The following is a 13,096-nucleotide window of genomic DNA, read 5'->3' as shown; positions in this document are numbered from 1 at the left end:
TATGGTGGAGTTCTTAGCGGAATATAGAAAACTATCTCTAACTTTTAACTAAAAAAACTAAGAACCGGCTCTTAAATAAAATATTTAAGAGCCGGTTTTTAGTTTTTTAGTTAAAAATTAAGAGACAGTTTCTTATATTCCGCTAAGAACACCACCCTAAAAACTTCTCATTAATCATGCTCTTACAATCTTAATACAAAGCTTGTGTAATTCTAATCTTGTAGTAGTTGAGTGAAATGAGATCTAGGCATCTAAGAAAGTTTAGGATCTAGCGATATTAACTTCGAATATTACAATTTGACTTTATTAAGTTATTACTAAATTCATGTACTTTTGTTTCTTGGATCGTGTCATTTGCTGGTTTTGAACTTGTTAAACAATTGCATACTTTGTTTATTCTCCTTGTTTGATTTCCACGTTACTGCAAGATTTGATTTAAATTAATGCAGCTATTGAACAACAATTTTGTTTAATAAACTTGTTAAACGACTGTGTTTAATTATTAATTAAATATTAGTCACCATTACTGAGAAATACCACAAATAAGTTTAACATTGTTGATACACAATTGTGTTTACTTTGATTAAGTTGTTTAGTGAACTTGTTAAACAACTGTGTTTTTCTTTACAAAGAAATGTTATTCTATTACTCAAACTTGAGGTGGTTTGGGTAACTAAATCGGAATAAAACAACCAATAAAATATAAATCCTTGTAGAAAAACCTCGCAATCGTAGCTAAAGAATCCGAAATATGGTTTTCGCTCATGGAATATGAATGATTTTGAAGTCCGGAAAGTATATTTGTAGAGTTTCTATCATTTTGAATTCTCTTGCAAATCTTGACCAAGTATGAGGTTCCTTGATCAATCCGTCCCAAAGCTCTAACATGTCGAGTGCTGGAACATAATTTCAATTGTCCATTGTAGTGTTTAAACTGTGTTTAACTTTAAAGAAAACCCCAAATTAAATATCATAAGATTCGCTTAAGTAAGGGTTTCAAATAATTGGCAAGGCTTACTAATAGAAACAGCTCCTTAAGTAATACGAAGCTTTTCTAAAATAAAATTTTTGAATTTTGTTGGAATTTCGGAAAGAAAATTTCTTAGAACTGTTTTTATTTATTTTTAATTAACATATAATTTATTTTTAATAAATGTGATAAATTTTATTTTTGTAATTAGTTGCATTAAGTACTCTGTGAAAAAAATGGACAAATTAAACATCTACACAAGTCAACAACTAAATATAAAAATTATGTATAAAAATCATACTAAAACACCGTTTCAATGCAACATATGTATACAATTATACATCGTCCAGTTACAAAAACGAACATGGTTTAGCTTGTTAGGCATTATTAAGTTACAAAAATTGAATTTTACAATAGTATAAATCTTGCAGTTACTAACCTAAGAACATCCAGTGACTAGTGCTTTTCCATTTCGTTGAATCTTCTCGCAATATCAAACACTAAGAAAACCAACATATTTTTATCAATTTCTTGATCCAAATTTCTATATAAGAAAGCAACAATCCAAACAAGAATATTATATTATAAAATCACATTAACTGGAACACTAGTAAACATAGCAAAGTTTACTATAGAAAAACTAACTAACCACATATATCAAGCGTAATTACACAACCCATAGACACAAACGTCACCAACCAAACAACGATGGTTACACTCCCCACAATGCCTCTTATCATAAGCCAAGTAAACACATTCTCCTCCACAACAAGTCTGCGTGAACTTGCATTGGTTGTTACAGGCGCCGCAATTATCGTTATCGTACGCCACATCAACACACTTGTTGCTACAACAAGCCATTGTGGAGTTGGACGATCCTTGACTCTTGCATATCTCCTCGTTCTTGTTGCAATGATCAGCCGCGTTAGGGTTGCGATGACCTCTCTTCTCGTTTTGCGCTAGGAAACGACTCACCCTAAGAGGTTCCTTCGTAACGAGCGTTTGCGTTTGCATATGCGTTTCTGTTTCGCTGTTGCTAACGGATACTGTAGAAATCAGTACGATGATGGTTATGGCAATTATAAATATTGCCAAAATGATATTCTTAGGCCCCATCTCTTTTTTTTTGCTCGTAGAGAGAGATATGGGGGCATGAAATGTTTGTGAAGGACGAAGGAAATATATATCGTTTATATAGGGTATGACGAGTCGTTTTTTTTTTTGCAGTAGCCATACATGTGGTGGAATGAGTAGAGTACGTTTGAATAATTCTTCATTAATGTTGAATATTTTTCTCACAAAGTCCAAAAGATTTGTAATTAGTTTTCCAAGAATTTTACAAGTTCAAGTTCATATTCAAACAACTCGTTTTTGTTTTATAGCGTAAGTTTGTGTATTTGTTTTGGTCTCACTTACTTTTCTTCCATATAGTAGTTTCATTGGTTGTTTCTCATCGTATATCTCAGTAATAAAAAATAAGAAATTTCTCAAATGAAAAATCATAGATACTCTACACATGCATGTGTCATTTTATAATTGGTATAACTATTTATAACAAAATATATCTTAATTAGATAAATATAAATCTGATAACAACCCTTTGAGAAGTTGTAGCATTGAGGATGCTTTTAGATCCAATTGTGAACAGAGGAAGCAGGAACACATATGTATTTTATATAATTAAAGGCTAATTGACTATACATATATTATACTATTTTATTTCTTCTTGTCATCGATTATATATTTATACAATTCTGTATTGGATCAATAACTATATACATATATTATGCTTCTTGGGTTCAAACTTAGCACACCTGACTGATGCGAAAGTAGCCACATGCAAGATATAAACAAAAATGAACGATACATTCTGATCTAACTTCTAAGTACGGTTACTGAATCAATGATGTATCAGGTAAAAACTGCATAAGATTCTATCTTTCGGTTTCAAATTGTTATAGTCCTAGGCCCCTAGGTCAACGTAAAATTTATGCCAGATGTGAAAGTAGCCACATGCAAGATAAACAAAATGAACGATTCTGAAATAACTTTTAAGCACAATTAGTGCATCCATAATCAATGTACCATGTAGAAAGTGCGTAAGATTCAGTGTTTAGGTTTCAATTTGATATAGTCCTAGCCTCCTAGGTCTTAATATAAAACTTATAGCAGCTGAAATGACGTGCATTACGTTGAAAACTCAGTTTTAGTACGATAGAATAAAAACCTTCTCCGCTAAAACGACTTAAACCAATAAAATGGCATCTTAATTGTTTAAGTATTTTATAATCAATAAAATACTAGGCTACTAGCTAGTGTAATACAATATGCCCAGCTTGATCGAGTTATATATGCTCAAAAGTGTGGAGAATGTGAAGGATAAACCGGCTATCAAGGAGTCAGAATGTGATCGTAAAAGTGTGGCTGGACGAGAAAATAAAGGCATGCTGCATGGTGAAGCAACGTTAATCAAATATCTAATAGATTGATCTAGACTTTCGTTCCAAGTCTTTGTGCCCTCTCGTACACCGTCGGCAGAATAATTATAATAATTATTTTCCTTGAATATTCCTTCGTTCGGTTCACATTTTTAGTTCTGGTAAATTAATCATAATTATGATATTGATATCTCTTTGGTTTTGTGATGCAAATGTACTCTTCATCTCTGGTCAGAGTTTTGGAATGGTTTTGAATTGTTACCTATGTGTTTATCAATTATCATTTGATAGGCTCAGCTTTATCAGTTTCTCTTTTCTACTTTGATCTTTTTTATCGTCTAACTTCAGGAGTACTGCCACTGATTGCTTTGGATTTATGAGATTGTTTATATCTTTTTGGAGCTGACATGTACCTTTTGAATGAAGATAGTTAGTTATATATATATTTTGAATATTTCAATACCTTAGAATCTGTAGTTAATCAGGCTTGAATCGGTCTTAGATGTTGTTAATAATTAAATTTATATATTTCCATATTGTTTTCAATTCTTTAGTTTCAGTACAAAATTATATAAAAAAGGAAAATTAATCATGATGGAATATAGTTTCCCGCTTTTTTATGAAGACTGATAACTAAAGTAAATTAAATTTTAATTTTCAAAAGGGGTCGAAAAGTATAAAAAAGTAAGCTATTTATGTGATTGACAATTTGATATATATATGTATCATTATTAGTACTTGAATTTGTTAATGTAAAACGAATGTGCCATTTGATATCATGGCATATGGTGTGCTTTGTATAACGTATCATCAAACTACTAGAGTACTAGGTATTACTAGGTATATCAACTAAGTTTTCCGTGATGTAATCCCTACTTTTTGTTGTTTTCATTAATTAACAATTTATCAGGAAAGTAAGAATGATAGTTTTGATCAAAATTTAGTTTTAAATGAAATTTTTCTTTGTATTGTGTGGACAAATCTACAATATATTGAATTAGATCAAACATTTGATTTTAAATGCCCTAAAATATAATGGTTTGATTACAATGGTCATAATAAAACTAAGAAGAAACGAAGTAATATATATATATAAGAGACTCGTGCTAATCTATTTATCGTTAATTGGTTTTAAGTTAGATTTTTTTTTCCAAAATTAATATAGTATCAAAGCTAATTCACACTTTATTCTATTAATCCGTTCTCAAAAATGATCTAATCATCCCATTAATTGATGATATAAATAAAGTTCAATCTTTCGTAATAACTAAGAAAGGACACCATATGAGAAAAGATATAATGGATTTTGTTGAAACTAGTTGGTAGAAGAATCATTTATTTTGAAAGAAAATGTTGACGAGATTATTTCACATAGAAAAATTAGAAAAGAAAAAAAAAAGAATGATCAATCTATTGTTAATTGGTTTTAAGTTGAAAATAAAACTTAATATGTTTTTGTCAAGTGATTACAATAATGTTGTAAGGTGACTGTGCAAGGTACCGAACATTGGTTGGCTAAGAATCTTCTTACTACAAGATATGATCGCTTAAAAGAGCTCATGGATTCTTGATCAATGCTTCTAGCAATGGCGACGTCTGGACAGTTGTGATGAATTCAAATCATATTGCTCCAACATTTTTTTATGAAATTGGTTGATACACTTATCAAGTTATTACACAAATGCTTTAGATTTTCATATTTGGTTCTATTTAACATATGTACGTATTTATTTACAAATAAGAGAAAACTAACATATTTGCTTGATTCAGTTATCATATAACTTAGCGAAGGTAAATTGAGTAAGTAAATAAATCTCAATAAAGCAAAGGCCTGAGTCCATTTGTAGGGTGCGTATTCAACTATTGTTTTAATTGAGTTTAATTTTTTTTTGTGGATTTCAACATTGTCAAATTTAAAAAGTTATTTAGAATTAACTTATACTTGTATAATTTAGTTTGTTTGGGTTCTTTTAGAGTTAGTTATTTTAGGTTTTAGAAAATAAATCTCATTTGCTATTAAAATATGTTTGGGTTGCTTTTGTTGGGGGTTTTGTTTAAAATAGTATAATTAAACTAAATAATTAACTGATTTTATAAACTTAGGTTCAATATGTTTAATAAAATATGGGGTCATTTAGCTCAGTTTTACAAAATTTATATCCATTTCATTCAAGATTAAATAATTTCATAATTTAATATATAATCCCTTATATACTAAAGCACAAGTCACCTAACTAATCAAAATTTAACACTTGGCAAAGAAAATATTTATAAAAATAAAACAAATAATGTTGATTAAAAATTGTTTTTAAAACTCCACGTAAAAGAAAAACTGATTTGTAGAAACCTAGATCCTAAATTTTCTCACATATTCCACGTACAAAATAAAGAACGTTTATGTTTTTGTAACAAGAAATAAAGATCACGTTCTGTGTAACTGTTTTTTCTGTACCCTTTGTGTATCTTATTTATTTAGTTTTACTTTCTTTGATAAAAAAAATAGTTTTATTTTCTCCTTCCTCCTTTCTTCTCCTGTTGATCAGTTCTTCCACTTTCCACTGATCAAAAAAATCCATACAAGTTAGTTTAGATTCACGTTCCTCTTCCTCTCGATTATAATTCATTTTTCTTAATTATCCATTTCAGGTAAAACGTCACGTGATGACATGAATGTGCTTATGTAACAAAGTTTGATTTTTCAGTAAAAGAATGAAGACTGAAAAGTTAAAGTTCTATCAGCACCGAAGGTAACCAAGCAAAACCGTAAACAAGTGGTAACTTTTATCTTTTTTTATTCTCTGATTCTCTTTTTATGTTACTAAGAAGTTCTATTTGTTTTTTAAGATTTGATGAGGCAATTTAAGTATTTACAAAATTTCTTTGTTATAGTTTGACTCATTGAAAAATCTGTTTTTAATGTCACATAGCATATTCTTACAATTTTTTTATCGAAAAAATAATCTTACAGATTTTTGTAAATATTTTGTATGCATGTTTAATTTCGTGTTTTTATATTAATTATAAGAAATTTATTTTAAAGAAGAATTATTTATAAAACAAATACATATATAACTGACTATTTACCTAGCTTCAGAAAATTTTGTTTAAAATAAGTTCAATTTTTATTTAAAAACATTACAATTTTATTTATTAAATAATATTAAAGTGAGCAAAAATTATACCCGTGCTTGGCACGGGGTAATAATACTAGTTTGTATTCTATTATGCAAGCAATCTTTTTTTATTTGGTTCGGGTTTAGGCTTGAGAATTTTGGTTGGGGTTCCCCGGCTTACAACCATTACGTAAGACAAGACAACAAATAAACCCGGTTAGGCTCGGTTTGACTTTTGATTAAACGACACCGTAACGGCTTCTTCCAGTCAAAATCACAGATCGTCTCCTCAGAGAAGAATCAACCCATGGAGTTCGAGTTCCGGCGTCGCGACTATGGAGCTGACCATGAATCTCATCTCCTTCCTCGCTCACGAACTCAAAAGCACCCTCTTTCCTCTCCAACTGCTTCTCGTCAACACCAGGTCTGCGACACGCTTCCTCCTTGTGAAAAGTTAATAGCTTTTGTTGAGTATATACTTAATTGCCTTGGATTGATTTGCATTACAAGACTTGAAAAAAAATTGGATCTTTTTTATAAATTGTAGATGAAAACTGTCAGAGATAACGATTCTCCTGACTTCTTTGATCCATTGAGGGGAATGGATGTGAATGCTTCAGCAGAAGACAAGGTTGAAGAAGAAGAAGAAGAAGATACTTCTCTATCCACTGAAGCGGTGACTCAGGAGCTGACAAGGGAGTGGAAGTCTCTTAAACGTATCTTGATCCAGCGCTTCCCTGTCTCCAAAGTCATTTCTTTTTCTCCAGTTACGTCTCTTCTCTGCATAAACTCTATAGTGTTATCTTTCTTTCTTCTTTTATTAGTACTGATCATACATCTTCTACAGATATCTAATGTAATAACGAAAGGTTCCAAAGGTATGTCTTTTTAATTTCCTTCTGTTGCATCTCAAGCATATCATAACAGCTCTTGGTCTGATTTATTCAGTTGAGACTCCTTCCGCTCAACCACATTTGGAGGAAACAGGCAGCGAACAGGCTTCTCTGGAAGGAACTGCTAAAGTGATGGACCAACAGGAATATCTAGCCAAAGTACGCGAGCTAATAGATGGAATCACTAAAGCTTGGCAGGTTGAAGATCGAGTAACATCGTTAAAGTTATCAATAAAGGTTAATTTGCTAACTTATCAATTCTGTTTTGGTACAAAAAGCTGTAAAATTTCTGAAAATGGTCAATTCTGTGTTTTGTTCTGCAGGTCACAAAACTTCTGATGGACACAACAGTTTTACAGTTTTATCCTACAGTCTTTGTTGTAGTCACGGACATGCTTGATATGGTTGGGGATATGGTGTGGGAACGGATCAAGGAGAAAGCAGAACATGATGTAGATGGAACAGTGATCTGCACCTTACCGAGTATGCATCTCTTTTCTAATCCTATAGTTCTGTCAATAAAAAGACCTCTAGTCATGAGCGTAGTGTTATCAAGATTAGAGTTACGTGATCTGGGAGTCTCTTCATGATCACAAAGTTTATAGCACAACATGCAGTCTTCTAGTTGCAGATTATAATTTTTTTTTTTCTTGAACCTGTGCTAAAGACAGATGATTTTCAAGCAAGTGATATCTGCCTCGAAGCAAGAGAGACTTGCTATAACTGGTTCTGCAAAGTTGGTTCAGTTCGAGAACTTCTTCCCCGCATGTAAAGCCTCTATCGTTAATAATTCTTCTTACTCATCTTACCTTTTTTTTCTTATTTGTTGGCTTTGTTGTCTGTCCCCATAGTTACTTGGAGCTGGCAATTTTACCTTGCTGGCGTTTCCTCATCAATCAACCCAGAGAAGTTCTGGATCGTTTAGTCATGATGGTGAGAGGTCTTGCAGATCCACTGGCATCTTTGTATTGTCGTCTTTATATGGTGCATCGTATGCAGAAGTTGGGTTTCTGCAATTCAGGTACCCTCCTTATTCTATGTTCTTTCTTTCACATAAATACTGGATAGACGAATAGTGGACGAGTCATAATGGTTTGTAATATGCTTAACAAGCTTGGCTTTCTTAATCGAAATGAATACATAATTGTAGCCTAGCCACACTTACTTGCTAGTTATGGGAACGAATCCAGATCTTAGAAGTCATGAGTTTCCTTGTCATGAGTGAACGTGTGAAGAGACTAAGGGAAAGCTGTTTAACTTGATTATAGCACAGGGAGATTTCTCGTTCTATCCTTTTGCGTTTAGCATGCTGATGCATAATCTTAGCCACCTCCTGTTCCTGTTTGAGAATTTTAAATGTAGCCTTTTACATGCCAACGTTTAGAGTTCTGTAAGCTGTTTTTTCCTCTTTGAGGAAGGCACATAATGTTATATGTTTGACCATGATATAACAGGATATCTAATCAAATGCGTCAAGGATATTGAAGATGTATTGGCACCTATTTTAGTGGACAAGGACGGGTGTTCCTATATTACAGACGACAAAAAGTTGCTTTTTAATTTGATGGAACCAGCCATTGAGTATATAATGAAGTGCTTATTGCTCACTGGACGTCAGGTTAGTAACTGTTCTTGACCAGTTAGTGGCTGAAAGCATTTCGCTCGTATTTTCTTGTTGTTGTGTAGAATCCCATTTCCACAAGGAATATAACACTTTCATGTGTTTTGAATTTTCTAGAAATGGCAGATTGTTATTTCTTTCCTTGATTTATGATGAATTGGTTGTTCTCCTAAAAGTTTGCTTAATGTAAAGGAGAACAATGTGTTGGGCATACTTGAGGAGCTTGGATTTGGAAGGAATAAATCTCAGCCGTCCGACAACTCTTCACACGTGTCCATTTTACTTCATCACCTACTCAAGGCACTTCCATCCGAAATAGTTAGTTCACAAGCTATGGAGATCCTGCATATGATTAAATGCAGCAATGATTGTTCTTTCAGTCAGGTTGTTTCCTCATTTCAGATTGAATAAGCTATACTATCCACTGGCTCTAACCCTTCCTTTTATGTTGTCCTCGATCAGGTTTTGAATTACAGGTTACTTGGAAATAGGTTGTGTGAAGGGAGATCTCAAGAAGGTTTTCTGAGTTCACTCGTCAATGAAATTATGCAGGTTTTACTGTTTCCTTTTTCTTTCAACAAAACTAAGAATTCATCTTCATAGATAAATTTTAAAGTTTATGTACCTGCGCTGTTCGTACTTTACGTATGTGTAATCATATACCAAAAGATGCATCTTAGTTCCTCCTGAAACATGCTGACATTTACGTCTGAATATTGCAACAGGCTGCTTCTCAGTATCAGATGCTGTATGACTACTTGAGAATTATGGACGCATATGTGGATCTGTTGTTGCAGAACAAGATGGTGAGTCTGAAGTGTTAGTTTTTGTACATGAGAATCTCTTATCTCGTTCCTGTTAATCACCAGTTTCAACGGTATCAGGAAAATCATTTGGATGCGCTCTTGGATGATATTGTAACTCTAGCTCGTGACAAGTTTCTTTCTGAAGAAGAACAAGCAAGTTTGCAATCCATAATTTTGAAGCTGCTGTCTCATTTCGAGGACTTGCAAAAAGTACTTTCTCTGGTAATACCTTCTTCCCTCTTTCCTTTATATACTTTCAGGCTTTAAAGAAACAGTACCCAACATTCAACTAAAGCCATTGTTTAATCCCTTGGATGATCTCATTATCAAGTCTTGTTTGCTTACTTTCTAGAATCATTTCATCGAGATCTTGGATCTTATGTCCGGGACTTCAAAAAAAAGTGTTAACATGCATCTCCTGAGCATGGGTACTAGGTAAAGCGTTCTCCTTTTTCCATCGTTTTTAACGTAAAAGGAAATTCTCACAACTGGATGGGTCACATAGTCCATTGTAAACCGTTGTCAAGTTGATGACCGTTACCTTGCATCTTTAAATATATTGGAGATCCTAGTTTGAGGGATCTGTAATTATGATTCTTTTGCTTATGTATTGGTTTTCCTTTTCTTTCATGGTTAAAGTATAATCATTTCTTTCTCCTTGGATTAGGAATGGCTGCATATGTGATTCAACAACCGTGCAATTGCTTTTTGAAGTTTCTCAGGGTCTTTATGATGCTATAGATTTCGTTAACATAAAGGATGATGATAATCGACAGACATCACATTTAATTTCTCGCTTTGTTGAGATGGTACCTAAGTTACACTTACCATTGAGTACTTTCTCGTTTGTGTTAAGTTTGTTGATTTTAACTTAACTTTTGATGCTTAGGTTGATTATGGGGTAGAAAGGGAACGCCATTTGTTGTTTTTGGCGGAGTGTCGTGACGCCTTTAGTGGTATACATGAACTTAAGGTAAGCAATCAATCAGTTCAATGTTCTTTTGTATCAGTTTCAATTATGGATACTGCTACTACCTGTATAGTCCCATTCTTGTTCGGTAACACCATTGCTTGGTTTAATGATGTGATAATTTATACTGTGTTATGGTCACTGGCTGCAGGAGACACTTGTCCGTTCAAGCAACACAATGGCTGTAAAAGCACTAAAAGCAGAAAAGAAGCATATCAACTTTGTAAAGTCTTGTCTAGCATTCAGTGAAGTTACCATTCCATCTGTTACAATTCCAACAAAACAGTTAAATCTTTACCTCGAAACTGCTGAGGTGTGTCTTTTTCTTATTTGTAGTATTTTGCACTCAGAAGTCAAAGTATGTACGTACTGAAACATGTTTTAAAGGTTGCGCTTTTAGGTGGTTTGATTTCTCATTCCGATGGACTGCTCATGTCAGTTGTTGAGTGTTTAGAGGATGTGACGCCACCAGATGGTGAGTTTATCTGTGTAGACACGTTTACTTGATACTGGATGAACAAGTGAGAAGTAATAAAACTAGTCTGTTAATTGTAGCCACCCTATAACCAGTTACCTGCTTAAATTTTGTAGCTAGTTGACGATTCTAAGGCTGGTGGTTGCATATAGGACTATCTTTGTTCTTCGTTACTCTAGCTTCGAGATTTCTTTGTTTTCCCATTTTCAACTGGTCATTACGGCATTGTTTTTTTATTTTTGTACATAGATGTAGAGGCATTATCGTTCTGTAAATTGATATGCATCTGGTATTTGATGGTATAATAGCATGCACGTTTTTCTCTATCAGGTTTAAAGTCAATTGATGCGGATAGTATGGCCTCCGTGGTTTGCAAATTGTGTAGCCTCCTGGTAATGGTTCCAGGTAAACTGTGGAACCTCTTGAATTGCTTTTGTCAACAATATAGATATGATTCTTTCACCGAGTTGCTTTCATCTGTCCTTAACTTCACTGCTTCATAACTGAGAATTTTTTTGTATATTCAATTGGAAAGGTAATCCTGAGAAAGGCGTGATAGAGATCCTCAAGAGCATATTTTCTGCTACTTGCTCTAGTTCACGGTATGTTTGATACGTAATGTTTGATTCAGTTGTACATATTTGATATGCAAAATGGACATACATTCGCTTCTTTGTCCTATGCTTTTATTTTCTTCTTTTCTTCTTTATTACGTTTTGCTGCCTCTTCGGTTGTGACATTTTGTGATGTTGTAGGGCAATGCCGAGAGTGAAGGTGAAAATACTTTGTGCTATCATTTTACTGTTGTCGACACTTGTCCAGGATAATCTGCCTTACCGTTCTGCCAATCCAGAGGTATGTATTATATATATGGCTCTCGTCATCTTATTACATGTAAAACATTTGCTGAAATGCTTTGGTGAGGGCAGCTGTGTTTCTGATGGCTGAATCTAAATCTAAACTTGTGTTAAAGAAAGAGTTTGAGATGTATTTTTTTTGTGTGTGTGCAGATAATTGGAAACGATTTACTGTTCTTTGGTGATTCATCATACAAGAATGAACTTGTCTCTTGGAGTCAGCTAGTTGTAGGTGAACTTGTAGACGCTATTGAGCAAGAATCTTCACAGGTCGGAATCTACTATCACTAGTAGGAAGAAATGGATTCCAATTTTGTTTTATTCTCTTAACCAACTTGAGTTTACATGATATTTATTTGCAGATTGCTCGCGGGAACATTGCGCTTGAAGCTTGCAATTGCATATCATCAGCACTAGTTGTACTGTTCTTCTCCTAAGTTTTGCATTTCCTTTTCTCATTCCTGAATAAACTAAAACTATTCGTTTTAACTGGGTTGGTGACATACCCTCTTTGATGATGTGCAGATGAATGAGAAAGTCTCACAACTTTGCTTGAGACTGCTCGAAACAGCAAAAGGTTGTTTGGGTGCCACGGACAGGTACCTTGAAGCCACCAAGCAATCACTCCAGTTATGATGATTCTCATTTGCCTACCAAGTGAATATTGTTTAATTATGTGCGTGTGTGTGTGACATTGTTGAATTTAACCTGAAAATGTGACATTTTTGAAACTTGTTACGTCTGAGAATCAAAATCACATTTAAATCTTGTGAATCAAAATCACGTCTTAAACCAAAAGTTTGGTAATATCTTTTTTTTTGTCAAACTCTACGTACTTCACGTATGTTATTGCAACGTACAAATTTAATTATTTATGCTTCTTGTAATAAGCCAAAAAGGAAAAGATAAGAAAAAAAATCATTACATTACATGGTGACGTGGCTACATAAGAC

The 13,096-nt window shown here is 33.3% G+C and overlaps 2 protein-coding genes across 2 annotated transcripts; one reads left to right on the top strand and one right to left on the bottom strand.

The window, feature by feature from the left end:
• Nucleotides 1-947: 947 nt before the first annotated feature.
• On the bottom strand, nucleotides 948-2,784 carry LOC111206760 (stigma-specific STIG1-like protein 3). Its single transcript, XM_022704079.2, has one exon. It carries the CDS (start codon nucleotides 2,084-2,086, stop codon nucleotides 1,628-1,630), a length of 459 nt encoding a protein of 152 aa, XP_022559800.2. The 5' UTR covers nucleotides 2,087-2,784; the 3' UTR covers nucleotides 948-1,627.
• A 3,354-nt stretch (nucleotides 2,785-6,138) lies between these two features.
• On the top strand, nucleotides 6,139-12,923 carry LOC125610089 (VPS35 endosomal protein sorting factor-like). Its single transcript, XM_048781820.1, has 24 exons — nucleotides 6,139-6,155; nucleotides 6,790-6,945; nucleotides 7,069-7,287; nucleotides 7,369-7,399; nucleotides 7,470-7,651; nucleotides 7,738-7,897; nucleotides 8,086-8,182; nucleotides 8,266-8,435; nucleotides 8,869-9,032; nucleotides 9,228-9,419; nucleotides 9,498-9,587; nucleotides 9,761-9,841; nucleotides 9,920-10,063; nucleotides 10,194-10,276; nucleotides 10,509-10,650; nucleotides 10,731-10,814; nucleotides 10,963-11,124; nucleotides 11,199-11,286; nucleotides 11,617-11,691; nucleotides 11,822-11,888; nucleotides 12,042-12,141; nucleotides 12,297-12,413; nucleotides 12,506-12,562; nucleotides 12,669-12,923. Exons 2-24 carry the CDS (start codon nucleotides 6,829-6,831, stop codon nucleotides 12,777-12,779), a joined length of 2,733 nt encoding a protein of 910 aa, XP_048637777.1. The 5' UTR covers nucleotides 6,139-6,155; nucleotides 6,790-6,828; the 3' UTR covers nucleotides 12,780-12,923.
• The last annotated feature ends 173 nt before the right edge of the window (nucleotides 12,924-13,096 follow it).

This window comes from Brassica napus, chromosome A6 (assembly GCF_020379485.1).
Source record: "Brassica napus cultivar Da-Ae chromosome A6, Da-Ae, whole genome shotgun sequence".
In the NCBI taxonomy this organism is placed as follows: Eukaryota; Viridiplantae; Streptophyta; class Magnoliopsida; order Brassicales; family Brassicaceae; genus Brassica; species Brassica napus.
This window is presented reverse-complemented; position numbering and strand designations above follow the sequence as displayed.

Coding starts and splice junctions, on each gene's coding strand:
- LOC111206760 (XM_022704079.2), bottom strand. CDS start 2,086: ATGGGGCCTAAGAATATCATTTTGGCAATATTTATAATTGCCATAACC.
- LOC125610089 (XM_048781820.1), top strand. CDS start 6,829: ATGGAGTTCGAGTTCCGGCGTCGCGACTATGGAGCTGACCATGAATCT. Junction 9,420..9,497: donor ATGATTGTTCTTTCAGTCAG/GTTGTTTCCTCA, acceptor GTCCTCGATCAG/GTTTTGAATTACAGGTTACT. Junction 11,125..11,198: donor TTTACCTCGAAACTGCTGAG/GTGTGTCTTTTT, acceptor CATGTTTTAAAG/GTTGCGCTTTTAGGTGGTTT.